At 26.3% G+C, this 26,294-nt stretch overlaps 1 protein-coding gene across 1 annotated transcript in view; it reads right to left on the reverse strand.

Annotated features, from left to right (window-relative positions):
* Positions 1 to 3,120: 3,120 nt before the first annotated feature.
* LOC123300141 (tribbles homolog 2) overlaps positions 3,121 to 26,294 on the reverse strand; it is an 84,827-nt gene continuing 61,653 nt past the window's right edge. Inside the window, exons 4-5 of the mRNA XM_044882635.1 lie at positions 14,664 to 14,855; positions 3,121 to 3,611 (exon numbers count right to left, since the gene is read on the reverse strand). Coding sequence (XP_044738570.1) covers positions 3,344 to 3,611; positions 14,664 to 14,855 — 460 coding nt within the window. The 3' untranslated portion in view covers positions 3,121 to 3,343. The remainder of the gene's footprint in view (positions 3,612 to 14,663; positions 14,856 to 26,294) is intronic.

The following is a 26,294-nucleotide window of genomic DNA, read 5'->3' on the forward strand; positions in this document are numbered from 1 at the left end:
CGGCTTTGAATGATTAAAATTGCAAATTTCGAGTAAGACGTGATGATAAACGATTCTTACCAAGAGTACCTGTTTTGCAGTAACAAGTTTACTGAATCCAAATTTGATACTTTCAATCTTTTGTTTCCATAATTGTAGAAATACAGGGAGGGAGTGATTAATTAATACTTAAAAGCTCCACTTTCTACTCCAATGGATTGGTGATAAATTTATGTGGACTTTTTTGATCCATAAAACAATGTCAATATACCCAAGTTTAGCAAATTGGTATATCACGTTTGGAGTTACAAAAAAGTAAATTTTAGGACCTCCTAGCTTCCAAACGACAAAACTTGGTACTAAGGCCAGAATAGTTAAAAAATATTTGAGTTATTTTGAACTATACGATTGATAAATGGTAAGTAATCAGGTGGTCTAAATTGGAATTACTGAAAAAGCGGTCCACTTCCTGTTTAATAGTACAAATTTGTATCGCCAGTTAGCGGGATTTTTCTGACTTGAATTTGAATATTTTATCTGGTAGTTGAAATTGTAATTACTAAGTTCGGGGGCTTCTCCTGATTTTAATTAGTACGAATTATTATCGTCAGTTGGCGAGTTACAACTCCCAGTTATCAATATCTGACAGAGAACACTTTGTAAAGCATTCTGTATATATTCCATAATTCATTTTGAATACTTCTTCGAAAATTATATCTTTCAGTGTTATTGAACACTCTGTGTCATAGTTCATTACCTACCTTCAATAGTTTTCACTCAATTAATACGCAAGTGGCAACCATTAAATCTGAAAAAAAATCTGATGGAAATAAAAATAAAAACTCAGATATTATGTTTTATAATTAAATAGTATATTTTCGATAACGACGATGAATTTTTTTTACACATTAATGTTGGAAGAAAAAATTGAATAAATGAAAAAAAAAATTATGTACAATATTTAACAAATAATAAAAAATTAAATAATTTTTTCATGTTTAAACATTTAGTTTATAAGTTACACTTAACATTTTGCATGAGTTTATTTAAATAGATGTTAGATTAACCGGGAATAAATTTTATTCCCGATTCAATCATGAATATTTTTGTTAAATATACATTTACAACTCACAAAAATATTAAAAACAGCAAATTATATTTATTATTTGTGTATTTGAAATAAATACAAACTTTTTATATGTAAAACGTTTTTTCGTTTTTAATCACAAACTTTGGCCCATAGACTTTTTTGTTATTATTTTTGGCAGTGAAAACTTTAAACAAATGCCTGTGAATGTGTGAGATATGAAAATAAATATTATTTGTTTATTTCATAATTTTTTTTGTACATATTTTTCTTTTAAAAAGTAACTCTTTTTTTTAATTTAGACTAGGTGATGTAGACGCTGTATTTTTTTTACTGGAATCAGTCAGTTCAGAAGGTACTGATTATAAAAATTTATGTTAGCAGACAAACAAACTCTTTTAGAGTATTTAAATAGATTTTGATTTTTCCATTGTTATTATTATTAATAAAATTTTCAACTGATTGATAAAACTATCATAAAAATTTTTAACTTAAAAAAATACCAACTTTTAATTAATTAAGGATGTATGAGCGTGAATAATCAAGTAATTTGAGGAAAACAAATTTAAAAGAAAATATATTTTCATTTTTGATAGTTAATTATGTTATAACTTGACGAATTAAATCTTTCGATATATGGTATAATTTTTAAAATATTGAAAATTTAAGTATTCAGCTTTTGATATTTGGACAACCCAGGCTGATATCGAAAAATTGTATTCATAATTTTCGTCTACATTCATTAAGTTATAACAAAATTCATCATCAAAGATGAAAATAAGATAAAAATAATTTCAACCCTAAATATGCCATTGCTAATATGTTTACTTTTTATTATAAAGTTTTTTCTTTTTAATTTGTTTTCATTCGTTCCAAGTGAAAATTATCAAAAACTTTCAAAATATGTTGTTTTTTAATATTTCTCCATAAGAGCAATGTATTTTATATCGATTTTCAATAATTTTTTTGTTAAAAATTTCCACGAATATCTTATCTGAAATTTTAACCACATATTCTTTGAGGAAAAGTCTACTTATAAAAAAGTTTTGAGGCTTTAAATCAAACATTGTGTCATGCTTATACATCCTTAATGAAGATCATTTTCGACTTGGATTTTCCATTCTCAGTATCTACCGACAAAGTAATTCCAGCAAAAAAATTAAATGCGAATTCTTTTCGACGAATTAGGATTTAAATCACCTAATCTAAATTATTTTTAATTTTTTTTGTACATTTACATAACTTCACACGTCATCTATAGGAGATTGGTTGTTTTGAGAAAGCATCACAATTATTTAAATTAATGATAAGAAAAATGAATTTGAAATTTTTGGATAAAAAAGAAACGATAATAAATAATTTAAATATTAATTAATTTACATAATATATTTAGGTGGATCACAAAAATTTCAAATTTTTCTTCAGTCTTTCTTCTTCTTGCATCATCTCATAACATAGAAACATTTTTTAAAATATTTTTCTTTTAATATTGCAACTTAAAACATAAAATATGAAAAAAATAAAATAAACTTGGCACTTGAAAAAAAATAATAAATTGGATACAATATTTTTTGTCGAAATTGTGATGCGTTTTTTTTAACTCTTTACAAAAATATATACTCAAAAAAAAAAAAATTAATAATTTAAACTTATTATTTAATCGGTAGGAATTTTTTTTAACTTTTTTTTTTAAATAACCTATTTAACCCATCGGAATAATATTTAGTATCATTTTTTTAATTTAACAAAATACAAACTTAACAAAATAAATTAATTTTAATAATTGAATATATTAAAATTTGTTCACATAAATAATTTTGAAAATAAATTAAGAAAATTAATTGTATAAAATTACAAAATGATACATTGAATTGATTTGAGATCATTTTAAATAAATAAATACGTAAAAATAGTAGCTCTATAAATTACAGGCAACTAAATTATTGTACTCCTTTTAAAATTTTTCTATTCCGATGGATTTGATGCCCGAAAATCTTAAAAACAAATTTTAACAAAAACAAAAACTTTTGTCTTTTCAAAAACAAATTCTTCTCTAAAAAAACACGGCCAATTTCATTAATTTTTTCTGTCCTATTTCCTTAAGTCTCACACCAAACAATTTTTTACATCTAAATTCATGACATTTTGAAAAAATAGGTAATAGGAGTAAGAGAATGGAAGGGAGGAATAATGTAAGGAAGGAATTATCACAGTCTAATATTGTATATTTTTTTTAAATAATTTTTTTTAATTAATATATTCTTGTGGTAAATTTGTTTAATCATCTTCTTCATCAAAATAAATATCGGGAACTTGTTGATCATTATTTCGACTATTACTACTACTCATATAAGTATCACGATCTTCTCGTACTAGCCATGGATGTAAGAGAACATCTTCAGATGCTATCCTCTCTGATGGTTCACGCCGTAGTAACGATCGTATTAAACATTTTGCACGTGATGATAAACATTCAGGTATCACAAAATGGCCACGTGATATTTTTGCAAATAATGATGCGTGCTCTGAATCGTTGAATGGATATCTGTAACAATTAAAGAAAATGTTATTAATTAATCATTCATACAAATTAAAATAAATTAACATTTTTATATAAGTATTTATTAGCCAATGAGATTATTTAAGTTACAATAACAATATTAGTTGATATGCGATAGAGTTGAGTACAATATTGAAAGGTAATTTAATGAAGTGTTTTTAGCTATGTTTCAAGTGCGAGTTTAGCGTTTCGTACCCGAAACAACTAAAAAATAAGTGATGATCTTCAAAATCGGTTCAATTTGGAGAAGGCTTAAAGGAAAAAGATAATATATTGGAAAGTGTTCTTAGACATGTTTCAAGCTCGAGTTGTAATTTCTCGATTGTATTCATTAACAAAGTAGTACACAATTAAAAAAAAAGCCGGTTAGTAGCCGGGCTTGTTGAGGCGTCTTAACTTGCTTTGAATACTGACTAGGAGGTTGGGGGTTCGAATTCAGCCAGCGGTAATGTAAAAAAAAAAGTTAATGGAGCGGTAAATTCTCTAAGAAAGTAAAGTAAAGTAGCCTAAGAAATAAATAAAGATTACAAATAATGATGTGAGTGGCTTCTGTTATAGGTGTGGTATGAAAAATGAAGGTTAAACCCGATTATTATTGTTATTATTGTTGTTATTAAAAATTTTCCTTATCGTAAAATGAGCTATGCTACAAATCCCTTAAAATCTAAAAAAATTGATTAAAAATCAAAAACTTCTATTGTAATATTTACATCAATCGTTAATTTGATTAATAAAATTATTTAACGGTCGAATAACAACAATAGTTAATCATGTAAAACCGCGAAAATAAAATAAAAAACGTCATATGGTAAGTGTGAGTTAAGTATGTGTATAGTTTTTTTGCAAGGAATAACCTCCATTATCAATAATTTAATTTCAAGTGGGTATTCATTTATTATTCATTTTTTTAAAAAGACAATGATTATCTAATGTTTTTAGTAGCGGTTTGTATTGTGCACCTGCATTCAATGTTCGTCAAGGAAATAAATAAAATATTAAAAGAATTTTATTTTTTTTAAGTAGTGCTTAACTTAACAGCATTTACCATATGGTGGTTTATTTTTTACAATAATAACAATAATAATATATTTACTTCAAAATTATATAAATAATACGACCCTTATTAAAATCTAATAATCTTTTTATTTTAACTGTTAAGGTCTGTTGTTTTGCGAATATTCTCAGCATTCATATTTATCTTGTTATTTTTGTCGTCAATATTAAGGAGGTTCTTTTACTAGTCAATGATACTAAATGGGTGATTCAAATTCTAAAACTGTCACGTATGTTCTATTGCATATATTTTACTTGTGTATGTTTTCTATCTCTGTTTAAGTAATATAAAACGATATTGTTTTTTTCTTTTAAAAATTGTCTAGAATTCTAGTGTTGAATGAATATATCGTCATGTTGTTTGTATATTACAGATTCATCAATAATTTCTGCCAGTTTCTATAATTTGTTATTGAATAGTGTCGAATTTCTCGAAATTTAATGTTTGTTTTAAAACTATACAACTCTAAAAAGAACTGAAATCAGAGACAGAAACTCTTCAAGTACGTTGATTTTTTTCAATTAAAACAACAATAAAATGAAACAACTTATAAATAGATATTAAAAGTTTTTATAGCATATATAGTTTTAAATTTCTTTATATGGAAAACCAGACCGTTTGTTTTTTCAATGATCAGAAAGACGTTCGTTCTATTTAAAAAACAAAACTGTATTGAATGTAGGTATGTGTATGTAGTATGTATCATCGTCTAGTAACGCAAGCAATAATAACACGCATACAAGTTTATTGTAAACTTGTCTTCAAGAAAACATATACACATTGGTTTTTTGACTCAAAATTCCATTTTTAATTCTTGTATGTGTTTCGCGCACAATCGTCTATTGACGACAAATGTTTAATAAAAGATAACTTTTATTTAAAAAAAATTCTCATTCAAAATATTTTTACTTTATTTTTTATTTGTTTCGTCTCATAATAATTCTATTTTATAATGTGTGTGAGTAAGACTTGCGGTATGTTTCTGACAATTAATTTTTATTTTTAAAACTGTACACGACAGCATAGCACATATTGCAATTGAAATGCGTAAAATTTTTATTTATAAATGATGAAATAAGCGTTTGAAATTACATACTTGCATTTAATCTATTGTGTGTTATACGACTTGTACACGGTAAGAAATTTTTTGTCAATGCAGTATGGTAAAGAAGCCATTAAAACATTATTAATTAAAGTTAAACTTAATTAAATAAAAAGGAAATTGAATAAAACAAAATAGTTTCAAGCTTAAGTTGTATTTCAAAGAAACAGTTTTTTATTAAAATTATGATGTGTTATTTCTTTAAGAAAGGAGGCTTAGTCTACGGCCAATATGATTACAAATCAAGAAAAATGAAAGAAATCGCCTGCATTTTGCTAAAATCTCATGGAATGTGTTTCTTAGGTGTCAAATATCATTAGTATGGCATGAGTTAGTGGCGCAAATATTTCTTTTTGTTAATAAACAACAAATTGTTAATTCAATGGAACGGTTAATGTTAAAGTTGACTTACAAAATTAAAAAATAGGCAACTTGAATTACGTATACGTTATACATGTATAATAGTTTTCGACTATTTGACAAACAATTCACATTTATGTCATACAAGTTGCCTATTTACTAAGTGAACTTTAACATTGATCGTTTGATTGAATTAAATGTTTATTGTTTATTAACAAATAAAAACATTTGTGCAACTAACTCATGCCTTACCCATGATATTTGACACTTAAGAAACACATTCCATCAGGTTTTTTGCAAAATGTGAGCAGTTTCATTCATTTCAGACATGCGAAAAAATTAATTATCAGTAATAATTAATCATATTTTTATGATATGAATATTTACAAAAATGATTACATAATATGTCTTATTATATTTCGAAAAGATTGAAATTACGCAATAACAATAATTTGTTTCCTATTAGTTATTCAGTAAAAAAATTGGACGAATGATTAAAACTTGTAAAATAAAAACAACACATTAAGTTATCTGACGTCAAATGAACAAAAAAAAAAAGACTTTTTCAAATGTTAATAATACAGAGAGCATAGCATACAGAGATAAAATAAATAATCCTTTTTGATTTAATAATAACATTCATTTAAAATTGCAATTTTTGTATGTTATTTTTAAATAAAAACCAACAAGGACAACAAGTTTAAATAAAACGATTTTAATACTGAACTAAAAAAAAAATTTACTTGATTTTATTATAGTGGTAATTTTGTTTTTGTAATACAAAAATTACTTACTTCAATATTTTTGTATATTTTTATTATTTTTTTTTTTAGAAAAATCATTTCAATTATAATAAATTTGACCTACAAAATTTTCTAAGTGTTTTTTTAGTTCAAGAACAGCTAAATAAAATTATGTTACGTTATTTTTATAATTCATTTTAATTGTTTTTTAAGTATAAATAATTATGGATTCTTTTGTTTGTTAATTTAATTCGTTCTCGTGTTGTTTTAATTTAAGATAAATTTTTTTTTATTATATTGCAATTGTTCAAATTATGCCAGTACCACCTATATTATTATTAAAAGTTTTAAGTTATCAAGAAAAAGTTACCGTTTTTGGAGATTGATTTCGGTAAAACTCAGTATTATCGATAAAAAACAGGCATTCATTAGCATAATTTAAACAAATTAAATTTTGTCCCCTCTCAAAAGTGCTATGTTCTAGTTTTCATATTAAAAAACATTATTTTCTGTTAAAAAATACATTGGAGTTTTAATTTTTATCTGAAACAAGAGTGTCAGATGAAGTAATTATCTTTAAGGACGTTCACAAAAAATTTGTTTTCTTAGGATCATCTTTAAATCATGTATATGTATTCTCATTAATGCCATAATTATAAGCAGGTTAATTTTTTCGCTTACGGTGTTAAATTTACAGATTAAAGCTGTTTTTGCGTTTTTAACATATAAATCCTATATTGAAGTGTTTTTAAAAGTATGCTTTATTATGTAACAAGGCGATTAATTTGGAAAACTAATATTCAATGGTTAAAAGCATGACAAATATTTCCCTATAAAGAAAGGTATAACCAGCCAGGGGGGAGGGGACACACGTTTATCCATAAAATACATTTAAAGTGATAAAATGAATGGCATTTATGTGTTATTTCTTCTATAAGTGATTTTCTCAAAATCTTTAGTCTTCAATATTTCAAAAACTCTTTCAAGTTCTAACAGAATTCACCCTCAAAGTTTGAAATGTAAGTCTAAAATATTTTCTTAGACTCATTTTTTTGGAAGCGTCCTTAAATTGTAAAAATATGTTACAATTCCATATTCATTTTGCATACAACACATTTAATCGCATCGTTAAATATTCTTCGTGAATTTATAAAAAAAAAAATAAGACACCCTAAAAATATAGAAATTATAATAAAACCCTTAAAATTAAATGATTAAGAATATGGGAACAGGTTGATGAATTTCCTGCCCTAAAAATTCTCACGATCACAACCCCTTTAATTTTTTTTTAGAAGTAAGAAAAAAAAACGAACAAACAGCGTGGTTTGATGTTCCGAACAAGAATATTTAAATATGCAAAGAAGATTCTCTGTTATTCCATTGCGCGTTGCATATAACCCTCTTATCATAAGAAAAAAACATATACAAGACACAAGTGTTTATTTTTTCCATCTTGTAACGAATTTACCACATGTTATTATTTTTTGTAAGTTGTTTGAGAAATAATTCTTATAGCGTGGACGTTGTAACAGGTGAATTGTAATCATATTTTAATTATAATATTACCTATACTATTGTTATCGAATCTAACTGAACAATTTAAAGAAACAGTTGTGCATCATTAGTTACATAAAATAACAAACCACGTTTTAAGTATTTTATTAAAACAACATATTTATTCAAAAACTTAACTTTTCTTTATAGTTATCATGTTCGAAAAGCCGTTTATAATAATTTCAATAACGTCTTGTTTTAATAAATCTACTATCAACGAGGTTTTTAAACAAATAAAGCTTTAAAATGAAATAATTTGTAAATACTCTTCAGGAATTTCCACCTAAAAAAATTAATAGCTTTTGCTATACAAGTCAAGCAAGACTTTCAAATATTGACTTCAGCACATAAAAATACTAAATATGATGCACCCATCAGCTTTGAAAAGAGGCTGATTTAATGTGTTAAGGATGTATAATCAAGAAATTTCAAGTGACAATAAGATAAAAATAATTAACTCTAAATATCCCTGCTCGTACATCCCTTATATGGATGGAGACACTTGGTTTTTAACCCCCGAACGAAGAATGGAGTATTATAAATTTGACCGCTATGTGTGTGAGCCTGTCTGTCTGTGGCATCGTAGTGCCTAAATACATGAACCGATTTTTATTTTTTTGTTTCGTTTGAAAGGTAATTTAATGGAGAGTGTTCTAAACTATGTTTAAAATGCAAATTAAAGGTTTCGTACCTGAAAAAACTTCAAAATCGGCTCAGTTTAGAAAAAACTATAAGGAAAAAGGTAATTTAATGGAAAGTGTTTATAGATATGTTTCAAATGCGAGTTGAGAATTCTAAAGGTATCTTAAAAATTTGTCGGGGGATTTTTTTTTCCATTAAAAAGTAATTTTTTTATTTGTTTCCATTCGCTCCAAGTGAAAATTATCAAAAACTTTCAAAATATGTACTTTTTTTAAGATATTTTCTTAAGAAAAATGCATTTTATATCGATTTTCAATGACCATTTTCTTAAAAATTTGCATGGATACTTTAGCTGAAATTTTAATCACCTACTATTTGAGTTAAAGTCGACCAATAAAAATTTTGGGCCTTTTAATCAAACATTGTTGTCATGTTCATACATCCTTAACTTGGCATAATTGAAATCTTGGGTTTCTTTATTCCCGTCGATTTAAAAATATCTCTGGATATAAAAAAAACTTGATTTACAAAAAAGTTTCATTTTTCTAATCAATTTAAGATTATTGTTCTTAGGGTTTTAGAGAATCGAATTTCAACACATACTTGAAACATGACACTAAATCTCCTATTAAAAAACCTTATTAATTTATTGTCAAAGATTTAAATAAAAATATTAAAAAAAGATTTGATATAAAATTTGATTGTGCTACCAGATTATTGCTTTTTTTATATGTCCAACCGAGAGCAGGTGAATTTGAACGTACATATATAGAATATAGATGGCTTGGTTGTTATTAATTTAAGGTGCATCATTTTGATGGGATCCACCACAATGATAATACCACCCTAAGTAATAATTTTATTTTTTGTTGATTAACCCTTTTCTCCAATCATCATCAGCACAACGCAGTCTGCACAGATGTTGGGCAGGTGCAGAATGCAATATAAATTTGACGGTGTAATACACGAACATTGGTTACAAAATAATTTGTTACCTGTTTTTTTATATCTTAGTTTTTTTTGTATCTTTTTTTTTTTAGCCCTACACGATATTTTCAAAGTATTATTATATTTTTGGAAGGATCTTAAGATCAAAATCGAGTATTCCTTATTTTATAAGATACATCAAAGTCAGGAAGGATCTCCTTTTGGAGATTCTCTGGTTCAACAACTTTTGAAAGTATCTTTAGATCAAAATCAAGTATTCCTTATTTGAAAAGATTTATCAAAGTCAGGAAGGATCCCGTTTTGGAAATTCGTTGGTTCAACATCTTTTTAGAGTATCTTAAGATAGAGTATTCCTTATTTTAAAAGATATATCAAGTAAAAAGTTAGAAAGACAAGGTTAATTTTCAAAATTTTAGTCAAAATAAGTATTGAAGAAGTTAAATTACTAGAATGGAAGTTTTTAGACAAATTATTCCAAGAGATTTATAGTAGTTGATGATTATTTCTAAATTAAACCATATGGTGTGACTGGTGCGACTCTTGAGGCCCAATCGAATAATTTCCCAGTATTATAAAGAGTTATAATAAAAATAATAAATAAAAAACTCGACCGACTCGAAACGACTCGACGGAAGGCTATGAAATTATTTTCGGATCATATTGCCGTTAATACGTTTCGATCGTCACCTCAATGAAGTAGATATCAAATTTCATACACACAGATATTTCTTCTCCAAATTGGTGTTAATGCCTTGTTCCAACCTTGAAACGGATAATCGGATTTCAAAAATCGGATAATAATTTTTGAACCAAAGTTTTCATTTTTAAAACATTTTTTGAGCCGAAATATTTGGTCAAATCATTAAAGATGGCTTAAATAGTTTTTTAATTATAAAAATTGTATGGAACCTTGTTTGATCTCGTATAATACATGACTTGACTATTTTTTATAATTCACCAATGCAACAAACAGGTGAATTTTTAATTATCTTAAGGGCCTATAAATGTTAATCTATTTCGATCAATAATTTTTTTTAAACCCTTTAAAAAGTATTTTGAATGAATAATTAATTCATACACAAAAAAATTTAATATGAAAACCAAAGAACTTGAATCTATTTTTAAAAAATTGATCATAAAAGAAATCGAACTAATTTCATAAAGAAATCGAATAAAAATTCGTTTAGTAGCAATAAAAAAGAATAATTACATGAAGAAAAATGTCATCCCCATATCAAATTTTTGAAAAAAAATTAAAAATTATCAAAGGCTATAAATTAAAAACTAAAAAAAATTACTTTAGGGCAGATGGCAGTTGCTTCGTAATATTTAGTTAACTAAAACTATTTAACTTGATTACATACAATTTAAATAAATCGCTAGGTTGGTGGAATCAACCTTCTTAAAAAAACACTGACGATTTTTTTAACGCAGGTAGGCATACTTTTTTTATATTTTGATAAAAAGTTATTTTATTCATCTCGAAAATCAAAATATCATTTTTTAAGATATTTTAAAAAAATGTTTTTTTGAAAATTTTTACAGTAGCTAAATAATCAGATTAAATTTTACATTTTCTCAACAAAATTGAAATATTTATCATAGTCTAAGTTTTGGAAAATAAATTATTATACAAATTTATCAATATTAAAATATTAAATTTAGAATATCTTGATACGCGTTACCAGTTAAATTCAAATATTAGCAATAATTTCATTCTATCATAAATTTATGGATCTAGCCTCTAAAGGTTACATTCACGGTTTGTATAATCACAAAAAATCATATAACTGGTTTGTTGAGCCTATTTTAAATTTCGATACAGGTGCAAAATGCACAATCTTTAAACGAACCTTTGTTTTAAAAAAAAAATAAAAATAATTTTACGCGTTATCTCTTATATATTTATTTTGTAGGTAGTTACTGTTTCGAAGGTATATGTTTGTCTGTCCGCTTTATGTAATACGATCATAAATTTTAAATATTTATAACGACAGCGATTATTTTTGAATTTATTTTATACATACAGTTTATGAACCAAACCATTTCTGTAAAAATTATTCGCTGAAATTTTTTTTTCAATATTAAATTTTTTTATTTGTATGCACACAGGGTTGTTCAAAATTTAAGGCGTTACATCCGACAAGCTTTGGAATTTGGAATTTGTACACTTCAAGTAAAATTATTTGAATTAGAATATCTGAAAAAATTTCATAAATTCATTTTTCCGAAAAAATTGCTACCAATGATTAATAATGAAGTTAAAATCCTTTTTGCAACTGACATAGAAACGTTGGTGGGGAGAATAAATACCGATTAATCATTAATTGGAATTTTTGGATTATTACAGAATATTTTTTTCTGCTAAATTAATTTGGAAAACCTTTTAAGGAATTCTGTTTATATATGTTTTCAAGATGATAAGAAAAACAATTTATTTTCTTTGAAACGTTTTTAAGAAGTAATTTATTTGTGGTAAAACCAGTAATAAATACATTTATTTTTAAACATTGTTATAGATATATATATATACAGGTTGATTTATATATATATATAGCAAAATGCTTTAAAAGAAAAATGTTAGTTACAAAGGCACACATCTTATACCAGCATTGAATTCGATCTAAGTTTTTAGGTTAAATTAGAACCAAACTCTGATTCATAACTGACAAAGATTAGATGGACGCTTTAAATATGAAAGTTGTTCTTTATAATTACACAAATATTTCTTGTATGAAACATTTGTTTGTAAAGTGAATAATTGAGACAGAAATTGATACCAAAAATCTAGTTTTTTCTGCGTTTGAACAAAAACAGAAAAACAAACCATTTTTATTGGATTTATTGGATATTGAAAGAGTGATTTTGAATAAAAAATTTCAGTCCGTTTTTGCCTCAACTGTACGGTTTGCTGACAAATGTTTCGAACAAAAAATGTAACTTTTATAATCAATAACAACTTCCTAATTTAAAGTGTTCGTCTAGTGATTACTTTCAATATGGAGTAGAGTGAGCTTGAAAACTTAAATCAACTTTAATGTCATCGCAAGATGTGCGCCTATACACCCAATATGTTTTGCATGAAGCATTTTTATCAATAACAATTATTATGTTTCGAGTTTCAAGGATATGTCAACTTAAAAAAAAGAAAGCCACCCTGTAGATTTCGTATCGTAAAAATAAATGTGATTTTTACCATCATTATTTTTTAAATCGTATTATATGCCTGAATACTTTCTCGATCGTAATAATCCTCTGGACACACACACCCCCGCGACCCCTACCACAACCATCGACTACTTCTTGTAAATGCGATATTTTTTTTATGAGTCCATTCACTTATCGAGATTGTATATAAGAAGAAACGTGAACTCTCTTTTCAAAGTTTACGTCGCGTCTTTGACAATGAACTCCTCAAGACAAATGCAAAAAGAATGCAAACTACAATTAAACAAAGATGAAATATCGTAGACATTTAAACCAAAATGTAAAATGTATAAAAAATAAAATAAAAAAAATACAAGTTGTATTGCTGAATATAAAACGCCTACTTGTGAACTCTGTATTGCATTTGTGGCTACTGTTGTTGGGCTTTATACTCTCGTATGTGATACACTTAAGGCGTTATTAATAAATCACGTACTTCGTATAAAAAGTTATGATGCATTTTAATAAAATATATAATAAGGAATAGTAAGTTCTCGTCTCAACTTTTGAAAAGTATTAAATTGATAATATCACTTGAAAATTTGTCTGCATTTTTTGTATTTAAGGAAATAAGAGCGTATTTATGAAGCAATTAAAAATTATATATTTTTTCAATTTTAATTTTGTTATAACTTGACAATGTAAGACTTGTACTTTAGTCGCAGAAACAATGTAATGAAGTTCGAAAAATTTGAATAATAAGTCACATTTGTGTTAAGCGACCCAAAAAAACCCCGAGTAACGAGTTTGAACCGATTATATAACGAATTTTCCGAAAACTCGGTATACCGTTTGCCCTGGGCACCAGGTATCTCGGAAATAAATTCTGATCCCCGAGTAACAAGTTTGGAGTCATTTTCATCACGATTAATCGAATTGTGATTTTAGTATATTTATAATTTAAAATGCAGTTATAAAATGCATATTATTTATGCAAATTGCATATTTTTACCTTGTTAAAAATCTATTTATTTCACAAAATGACGCTCTAACGAATCGAATGCCGAAAACCGCATTCAAACCCGATTTACTGTTCAAATTTTCCGAACTTTGACTGTTTTTTGTATTTTCTTTCTGTGGCTACTTATTTAGTTTTTAATTTGACTTCTTTATTGAAACATTGTTGTTTCTATACGTACATATGAGTTAAATGGAAATAAAATCTTGACACTTGATTGGTGGCAAATTAAAGCATCCCTATCTTTCATTAAAAAAAATAACTGTTACAAGGTTAACTGTACACATAAACAGATATCTCACACTTAGTCCAAATGCAGTAAACAATACGTATCTAACTGCATTTAATTCCATCCATATTCAATGTGTACTCATGCGCATACAACCATGACCAAACTTAAATTACGTCATTGACCTTTTTTTTTTTTAAATGAATATGCAAAATTAATAAGAACAATAATAATACTAACCTTCCAACAAGCATGGTATATAAAATAACACCTAACGACCACATATCCGCTGCTTTACCCGAATAATGAGCGCCAGCGCGTAATATTTCAGGACTAACATAAGCAGGACATCCACGTTTATCATGTAATATATCATCTTCTGGATCTTCCAATACAACGGCATCTTCTAATGATTCTAATTTTAATTCGGATCTGTAAAAATAAATAAAAAGGAATTGTTTTAATAGGGTCCTTAGTTATTAACAAGAAATTTTAAAAATTGAAAACCTTCCAAATTTAAATGTAAGTGTAAAAAAATATTGACTGAAGTGGGTGTCTTAAATATTATTTTTAATTTTTGTTGATTGAAAGAGGTCGACCTTTCAAATTAATTATATTAGACCGCATTGTGTCAATTATGTATGAAGAAATTATTCTCCATATCGTGGGTTATTTTTATTATCTAATTATTTTTGAATAACTTTCGATAAATTTCGCCACTTATAAGATTTTTCTGAAACTAGATACAACACTCTTTTAGAATAATACAGATTTTTGTGTGTGAAGGTAATAGGTGAAAAAAAATTGAGAGGCAATTTTCAAGAATATACTTGTCCTTGTATGTATGGCTTATACACATACCACTGTTTATAACAGCGCATGTAAGACACACGATATACTGTTGGCCAATTAACATTGCAATATATTGCACATTGTTTAAGAGATAAAATGAAAAATACACCTGCCCTTGAAAAAAAGTGTTTCATTTATGTTGTCATCTAATTACATTTCGAACTAGTAACGACAAAAAAACACAGTTATTCCAAAGTTTTAAGTTTTCAATTCTGTCGACAATCCCTATGACTGCCAATTATTTTTTAAGTATTTTTTACTTTTTTTAAGTTGGGTACTTTTATTGAGTTTGCCCATCCATTGCATTGTTAGGAAATAATGCATATAAACAAAATTTTATTATTGTTTATTTTAAATAATTTGTTTTTTAAAACAAAAATTGCCGGAAATATTTTTAAAAACAAAAATTGTATTTATTTGAAATACTAAAAAAAAAAAAACATTTACGTAATTTTAAAAGTTACAAAATTTCATATTTTCGAAATTAAAAAAAAAAAATTGATGTGAGAATTTTATAACTGATTACACATATGTAAGGTGTAGTGTAATATATTGAAGAAAGCCACACCTGGATATTACAAAAAATTACGAAAAATAAAACTACCATAAAGGTATCATATCGTATTTAATATTAATACATAAACATGATATAGCCATACCAATTACAAAGCCAGTGTTTGAGTGTACCTAGGTATGGTAACTAGTAAGGTACTTATGAGAGAGATAGATAGATTTGTGTGTTGTTTAGTGCAAGAATTAAATATTAAGTAATGTTATATGATTGTGAACTTTAAGTGTACATAATATAATAATCATAATGTACCAATGATTCAATGTACATCAACTTCACTCTAGAAATTATTCTTAAATACCCATAAACTTATAAAATTTATAGCAAACCAAAGATTACATATTACTTATGTTCTTTATCTACGCTCGTGAGATAAAAACTACATTTCTCACTATATATGCGTGGGAAAAATAGTTCATTACCGCCCTAGTGTCGTAATGAACTCATGACCACACTCCAAATTATCTACTGTCAAAATTATTAACGTATTTCTGCGACTGCCCAATTCGTTTTAAGCGTACGTTAATAATCCTGAGTATTCACACCCTGCATGTTTTTTATTTCAGGCGTTTCCATGGTAACGATAAACTACTTTATTAATATAATTTTTATGGACATATAAGTCTATGATTGAATGACCACATAAGTTTATGGTTTGAATAAATGGTTTACATTGACAATTTATCCTTCAATTGTTTTTCAACAATTAAAATTTATAATTACGTACAATTAAAGATAACTTTAAATGATGTGGATGAAATGAAATCATATGCATTTTGTAAGTCTATTGATAATATTTAGTTTAAAGACAATTTAAAAATAAAAAAATTTTATATAAAATTATTGTACAATATTTTATTTATTTATTTTATATGAAATACTATAACAATATTATAACAAATACCTACAACAAGTGTATTTTAAAAGTTTCTCAAATATATTACGATATTTGTATGAACATACACTTATAGAATAGCATACATTAACACAACCAATTTCAATTTTGTAAAGTTCTATCTTTTTCTTCATTGGTGACTATTATTAATTACGCTACTAAAGTTGCGAACATTCAATGCAGCAGATGCAAGTTATTCTACACCATGTTCCGTTATTGACTGCAGAAACCCAGCTTACCAAAATAAGCTCATCAAGAGCAACAAAAAAAATATTTTCCAAATTTGGATTTGAGGCCTAATTTGGGAGATACGGGTTTGGCAAAAATTGATAAATTTGTTCATTCACTGACTATCATTCGATAACCAGTAGCCAATGATAATCAGTAGATATTAGTAAATTTCACTTAATAATGGAAGGGATTTTCAAAAAGTATAAAATTATTTAATTGGATTTGGTCAAATTACCCCACTTTTTGTATTTTTATTAAATTATTGTGAGAAACCATTAAATTATTTTACGTAAACAAACAAACCATGCGACAAAAGGCGTTTACGTCCAATGGTATAATGTTTACTCACAATTATTATTATTTTCTCAAAATAAAAATATAAAAAGTGGGATAATTAGACCAAATCCAATAAAAAATTTTTATACTTCTTTAAAAATCCTCCTCCTATAATGTATGTGTTCCATTTAAAATAAACGAAGCTGATTTCTCTTTGGCCATGAAGACGTCTCCAAATAAAAATAACTAAATAATGCATTTTTATTCCTCCAAAAAATGAGCAGCAACGTGTTTTCCGTTTCTTTTAAACGTGGAAACTTTAACAAAATCATTCTGTATATATGTATATACATGATTAATACTATATGATATGAAATAATTGTGTAATCAATATAATATTATTTATAAGAAATAAGAAATGAATTGAATTTTTCAAAAAGCTACACCTTAAAAATTTTTATTACTTAATCATAAAAATATTACCTATAACATATTATAAAGTGTGATTACGATTATATTTTATTATTATTATTATTATTATTATGTATTTCGATTTTTTATATTTTAAATTAATAATAATCTTACGACAACTTTTACGAGAACAAATAAAGTTGCAATTGTATGTATTTCATCATAATATTATACATTGTTGAAAAATATTATTTATGTATAATTTGTTCTCAGTCAGTCACTTTACGTATATGGGCGTTGCACTAACTAACACAACATTGTAACAAATTATTGAACTATTTTTGATTAGTACGAAAAGTTAGTATTTTTTTGGATAAACTTGAATTTTGAAAGTGTTTCATTTCAAGTTCTAATTGATAGTGGGAGTTCTTAGAGCGTGGAGTAATATTTTTAAACCACAGTTAAATTAGAATAATTCAATATCCAGCTCGATCTTAATCATGTAGGGGGACCCGAGCAAAATATTCGTCTTCGCCTTCCTATCAGCGTTCTTTAAAGTTTTTTAAAAGGAAAAACAATATGCATTTATTCGAGAACTTCATAAATTTTTATTTAACAGTATTTTCAAATAGTTAACTATGTTTGGTGTTTTATCTAATTTAATCTATAACCTAATAATGGGGGATATTCCTGATGTCGAATTGGCCATATTACCCATAACAATGTAAAACTAGATTTGATACCATGACAAAATTTGAAAGTGAAATTAATATTGATTAAAAAACGAAGAAGTTATAAGCAATCAAAGATTGCATTCAAAAATTACCCATCTAATTTTAACAAGACAAAGTGTTATATGTAATCTCTATGTAGAAGCGTCACTACGGCGGGTATCTTCCTCTTTGTTTAATTAGGAATTTTAAACGTTCATATCTTGCATAGTAGTGAAGATTTTTAAACAACCAACTTCAATTTTCTTTTCGTGAAGTAAGAATTCTGAAGTGACAAAAAAAGTTTAATCCGATTCCCTTCTTTGTTCTAAAGTAGATAATAATATTTATATTTCAGGATAAATTTTATTAATTGAATTATTCATATGTATGTGTTAAGTGATTTAGATTCGCTAAAATAAAATAAAAAATACGAATTAGATTGTATTAAATGAAATAAAATGTTTGTAAGTTATTTTATAAAACCATAAGAAAGAAAAATGATTGCATTAATAAATTTGATGCAATATTTCCATATATCTTAAGTAAATACAAATATTTTGAAAAGATTGTGTAGTATTTTATATATTTTGAAATCATTACCTACAACTTACAATATTAATGTAGGTATAATTTTATTATGTTTCAATTTTAACTTTATTTAACTCAACGTATCTAGTATATATTTTAAAACTAAACCATACCTATATATACATAATACATATGATTTATTAATTTACAAGAAACAAACAAAAAAATAAAAGTTGTTGCAATTGTTGACGACTTATAAGTCAATTTGATTTTAAAAGTCGTTTATTTTATTTGTATAATATAATAATTATTGTAAAATTATTTGTTTTATCATTATATTTTATCTTATAATTCGAATTATCTTAAAAATTGTATTCTTGTCTAAATAAACTTTACTGTTTATTACTTCAAAACATTTACAGTTTATAATACACAGAATGTTCGCCAATAAATAAATATACGTAAACATTTAGCGTGTATTCTTTGATTATATTTTAAGCCCAAAAACACCTTATAAACTTTTGTTCAAAACAAAATACTAGTTTTATGAGTTACGGCAAATAAGATATCGTTGATATTTAAAATCAGCATTATTTATTAAATTAAACAACCAACTAGATATAATTACTGTTAAATTAAATATTGCTCATACTTCTTTTAAAGAAAAGCCTAAGTATTTTCGACTGAAAATTGATAAAGAAATATGCTGCCCAAACATTCACATTAATTTACTGTATATAAATTCAATATCGTTAATTTGCAAGAAAATAAATGAGAATTTGTAGTTTTAATAATAAATTATAATTAATTACAATTAAAAAATTTAATTTAATAAAAAGTAATAGAGAAAATGTATTAATATTTTTGGCCACCAATTCATATATAAATGAAAGAAAAATTCATCTTAAGTATCCGTAATTTTTATTTAACATTAACAATTCCATTTTGTTTATTAATAGGGAATATTAATGTATTTTTTTTATATTTTTAATTCATTGTTTACACCGTGTTTAAATGCAGTCCTTTTGACGCTCTCTGTTGATGACGTATTAATATGTGGTCTGTCTGTTGGTGACAGTTCAATGTACTGTTTATTACATGTGTAATTACCACGTATGTAGTAATTATAGTATATATTTATGGTAATACCATACAAAATATAAGTAGTTAATACCATACAGTATATCAACAAGTCTGACAAGCCACGTACTATGACGTCATATCCGTTTTAAAATTTGAACTTCCGTTTAGAATATTTGAATTTCTCTCACTGAATTTGTACTTTTATTAATTAATTTTAAGTAATTAAAAAGATATCCAACCAGTAAAGTTTTTTTTCATAAACTCAACAGATTTCAGTACATATAAAGTATATAAACAATTAAATAGGTTAGTTTCTTTTGTCTCCTATCATTTGTTTATTCTATAGCAATATTTGTACAACTTCATTTATATCTTTATTAAAATGAAGGCACTTAAAAAGTTTCTAAAGAAAGTGAAATGTACATTAAACAATAAATTCTAACATTATGAGACAATCTTTTTAAAAGTTAAGTAGTAGGTACCTAACTTTTATAAATAAAATAAGTAAATTGATTGCAAAATATATAAATATATCGGTATAATATCTAATAACAACACAACAACAGGTATAATTTATAAAGTAATATTTTATTACAATTTAATAGGTATCCAAGTTACTATTAATGAGATAATATAATACAAGTTACAATACTATACACGTCTATTATTCAGCAGCTATAATAATTAAAAAATCTTTAAATAATTATTGAAAATACATCGAGATATCAATTTCAAATAATTTATTCATCGGCACGTATTTTCTTTTACAATCGTTTGTAAAAAAAATTATGTTTATTAGATAGAAAATGTGATAAATTTATTACATAGTTTATTCAAAAATAAAATACATATACTAGAACAGGCGGCTCTGGCTGGAGTTGAATGTGCAAAAGATGAGTACCGCATTTTGTCAATTGATTCTTGTCAGAAACCCTATTGATGTTTAATTCCCATTATTAACAACTAGCTGTTACCCGCCCGCTTTGCTGGGCAACATCCCCACTTGCACCCCTCCCCCCACATTTCCTTGCGTTGGATAACATTTTTGTAATGTACACGTCATGCTCTTTTATTTGATACCCCACTTAGATATATTTGTAAATATTCGATATTTCCTTAACACTTTCTCGCTACATCTTTCTACCTTCCGAAGGTTACAAAAATTTCTAAATGTAATTTAAAACATTCTGACCAAGTTTTGAACTATTAAAAGCCATAATTGAAAAATATGAATTTTTTATTCATGAACACCCCCGCAACTCCCCTTGTGGGTGGAATTTCGTAAAATCCGTTCTTAGCTGACCTCTACTTGGCAAAAGGAATATTCCTCCCAAATTTCAAGTCTCTAGGTCTTATAGTTACAGAGATATCGTGATGAGTGACTATCTATCTATCTATCTATCTACTATATCTATAGAAAGTCTCCTATATATTTATAGATGAGTAAAACAGAGATACAAAATATCTCAGTCTTACACACTGTTATTAATAAGAATTATAACATCTTTAAAGAATTAAAAGTTGAGGCTTTAGAATTAAAGAATCTGTAATTTCTCTTCAGAACTTCATAAAGGATGTTCAAACATTATTTTAGAATTTTGATAAGCTCTAAAATTGCACACTCAACTCCATCCAGCGCCTGTTCTATACGAATTGATAGTCAATTTTGATTGTACATAAATTCCAAAAAAAAACAAAAGGTGTATTTTTTAATTTTTGTTTTGATTGTTCGATAGAGGTGGCGTGATAGTTTGGTTTTTGGAAAGATTATTCACCTTTTTTTGCATGTTGTTGGTGTGTATTGAATATTAATTTGACAATTCATTGAACAATGTTTTTTTTTTCGTGTGAAGGAATATTTTATTTTAAAATTTTGTCATGTGTAAATATATTTTTATATAAAAATTTTTAACAAGATATCATCTATACAATATTGACATTATAAGGGAAAATATGATATGATATACAGATAAATAATTTCAAATTAAAGGAATAAAAAATATTTAAGTAAAAAATACTTTTAGTATAAGTTTCAGCATCACGATCTTCATAAATCATTCAAATGAAGCGCTTATACATATCAAACTATGGTGGAAGCGGGAAGAAAAATCTAAATTTAGTTAGCCAACGCTTCCGCGATTTTTTTCATAATAATTGTTTGTTATTCTATTTAACCTCAGACACTTAAACTAGAATTGAACCCACAAAATTTATGAACGCAATTAACAATACGTAATTAACTTGAAAATAAACTAAAAATTCAATGCATTAATTTTTAATAGCTCTATACCATTCATCCATCTGGAGGTCGAATTTTTTATTACACCTTAGGTGTATAATATGTCTTTGTACTTAACATTTATTTAAACAAGTGAAAACAAACAGTTGACTGAGTTAATTGTTGAAATACCAGGTATAGACAGTTATGATTACGTAATGGTTTGTTTTTTGACGTCACGTAAGTACAGAAAGATATGCATTCTTAGATAGATACATTCATAACTGATACTCCCATATAATACATACTATACAACTTGTACCTAATACAAGAGTGATGTTTACAAAAAAATGTTTCAAACAAAAGTTGTATATTTTTTATATTTAAACTTTTGTTCTTGCTCTAATGGTTTACAAGGCCCAATTGATCTATTGATGATCTATGGCACTTTTTACATGCTAAGCACGCTATAAAATTTCAGCTTGACATCTCTTTTCTTTTTTGAGTTATAGTGTTGACAGACAGGCAGATAACTGGAAATGGGCTATTTTGGTGATTCTATGAACACCTGTCCTACTAGAATTTTGTTCGTAGCATCAATATTTTTAAGCGTTACAAACTCGGAACTTAACTTAATATACAATGATATATTTCATATATACATGGTATAAAAATGTTGAAGATTGGTACAACCTGGTTTATTAAAAAGATGTCAAAAATGTGATGTTACGCGATTTTTTTGTTTTGTAAAATAGCTTCAAGCAATTTTATGTAAGAATTAAAAACACTTTATAAGCAACATCTTCTCTATACTTAAAAAGTTTTGATCTATCAGCAGTCAATAGCCTTTTTACTTAAACAAATATATATAAGCAACATTGCATAGTATGATATAAAATTCTTTATGTATACATTACATTTCTTTTTAAATGAAAAGAAATAGTTTTTTTTACATTTATTTTCACTAATTAGAAAGTCATAAATAATTATTTATAAATAAATTTAAAAAAAAGTACCTATTGTATAAAAGATCGCCTACCATTGTTAGTTAGTTAATATCCAAGACATTATATTAAAATAATTGCATTATATTTGTTGATTGAAAGAAAGAAAGTTAATAAAATTTCTAATATTAAATTATAATGCACTCACTCTAAATTATATAAGAATAGTTGTCTAAGTATCTACTTAATAATAGTTAATATTTTTTTTTAATTACTCTCTCACAAGAAGAAATCATTTCCCTGTATGACGAAATCATAAATAATGATTTACTGTAAATTAGATATGATTTAAAAAGTAGGTAATTTTCCAAATCTTGCTTAAAAATTGACAAATCTGAGCCTTCCTTTTTTCTTCGTAAACCACTTTAGTGGCATTTTGTCGTCCTGTACCAAAACTAGATTCTTCACTTCATATTTTGATTAAACAATTTAGAATTGTTCTTCGGTAAGTATTTAATTAATGAAAGGACAATAGAATCGTCGATAAAAAGTAAAGAAACATAATATAATGAGACAAAAATTTTAATTTTGTATAAATTTAAAAAGTTGGTAGATTTTCCTTGCGAGTTAGTAGATTTGAAAAAGATACCTAAAAGTTGGTAAAGTTGGCATTACTGACTTGTGACATCAGTTTAATTCGTTTATATTTGTTAAAGTTCTGATATTTTTTAAGCTAGTACAAGCGCCAATAAGGCAATTTTAGACTTAGGATTGAAATTATTTGTAAATTATTTTGTAAACTTTGATGATGAATTTTGTTATAACTTCATGAACATAGACGAAAAATAAGAATAAAACTTTTGGAGAAATCTGTGAAAACATATCATCCACCGTTTTAACCCCCCGAAACAAAAAGGGGTGTTATAAGTTTGACCGCTATTTCTGTGTTTATGTCTGTCTGTGGCATCGTAGCGTCTAAATGGATGGGTCGATTTTGATTTTTTTCTTTCGTTTAAAAGCTAATTTTATGGAGAGTGCTCTGTTTCAAGTGCGAGTTTAGAATTCCGTACCCGAAACAAGTAAAAAATAAACAATGATCCTCAAAACCGGTACAGTTTGGAGAAGGCTCTAAGGAAATAGAAAATTTAATGGAGCGTGTTATTAGATATGCTTCAAGTGCGAGTTTACGGTTCCGAAGTCATTTATTTAAATAATCGGGCAACCTTCCCTAAAATTTTCACAATTGATTTAGACTTAGTCCAACTATATATACAAAAAAATCAAGCCTTTTATCCAAAATTGCCCTGGCACTCGTACATCCTTAAACCGTAATAATCACTTCTAAACTATAAAGTTTTGAAAACTGTATATGGTATTTTGGACTTTGGAAAATTGTCCACAAAATACTCTCGTTAATATTTCGCATCGAGTCGAAACACATTCGGTATACGCCAGTCATTCAATTATTGATGTCAATTTAATTCAATAAATATAAAATTTATCATTACAATATGTATAAATTTTGTGTGTGTGTATTTGAATAAAGGTATACGTCAAAACCTACACATGTATATAAAGTGGATGTTTTTAAAAATATATTTCCGTGTCACGTGACAACGGAGTCTCGCTTGTACTGTATATGATGTGGTACTTTCATAAATATAATAATAATAATCCATCAAAACATTGTATATGATGATGATTTGATGTGTTTGTTTGATGCTGTGGGTTATTATTATTAACAAACAACTTTAAATCGCTCTAAAAGTAATACCGTGCCGCGTTCTTATTCTTAGGTATATATGTATAGGTATACCTACGACATGTCAGTCGTGATCGCCTTACGTTTTGTTGATGAAGATGCCATATTATTATGAGATGTGCAGGCTTTATGTGTGTAAGTACAACTATTACACAGTCATCTTCATCTTCATCGTCATAAGCCTCCTGTTAAACAGCGCTATTATTGTTGAGTGCGATGGCGTACATTCCTCATTCATAATAATATTCTTTTCTTTTTTGTAATGATGACTTAGCGGTAATATGCGTTTTTTTTTAATTTAGCAATTATTTTATGATTATAACGGTTTCTTTTTTGTAATGAAACATTCTTGATTTAGAATCGTGTTAAATTGATAATACAAGTGTAAAAAATTGTACAAAATAGTTCATAGAACTTTATTTAACTTTATTCCAGATGCGCATGGTTGATTTTGATACCAACAAACACACGGATTGGAAATACAATCATTTGATAAAGTAATGTTGGATATTTGAAGTAAGACTTATTTTTGGACATGATCTTTTGCCATGATGTACTTTACTAAGTATAGATAGACAAGAACAGTCTTATTATAGAGAAATAGATTATCCTTTATTAGCTGCAACTACAATTTTTTTTTGGAAAGTTATGCTTATTTTGAATTCATCAAACAGTTTTTTCCTTAACGTATCCACCTTCACGTTCCATACATGTAATTGGTCTTTTACAAAATTCTTTAAATACATTTCCATATATATTGGGAGAGATTTCTTGAACCAGTTCCCTTTTTATCTGTTCAAAATGGTCTTCAATTCTAAAAGACCATTAAAATTCCTATCGAGCTTTCTCAATTTGTGAACCCCTGTATATTCGAAGTCAAAAGTGAATACCTGAATGTTAATATTTTAGAAAGCAGAGCTTTTTATAAAGAATGAATTTTTTTCGTAAACCTTAAAATAAAAAAGTTTTTCATATGTAACCACCTAAGCTAGACACCAAATATAGTTGCAAAGATTTTTAATATTTTCATCATTTTATTTCAAATCAACGTTCAGAATTGAAACATTTTAAGAAATTTTTGAGAACTTCTATCATCATAACAAATACAATCACAATAACTACATTTTGTTTCAGGAAATTTGCCAATAAAAGAGACTTTTTTTTTGTTTACAGTTACTATTATATTATTATTTCCTCATTAAATTGAGGTTAGATATACTGTTTACATTATAATTTTAAATGTAACTTTTTCATGTTATTTTAACTGTACATTAAAATTTATTAGTTAAAAAAAAAGAAATTAATAAAGTAATAGGTACTTTATGCTACTCAAATAAATAAGTGCAAATAAAATTATATTGTAACGAAATAAAATCAGCTAAAAGAT

Source organism: Chrysoperla carnea, chromosome 1 (assembly GCF_905475395.1).
Source record: "Chrysoperla carnea chromosome 1, inChrCarn1.1, whole genome shotgun sequence".
NCBI classification, from domain to species: Eukaryota; Metazoa; Arthropoda; class Insecta; order Neuroptera; family Chrysopidae; genus Chrysoperla; species Chrysoperla carnea.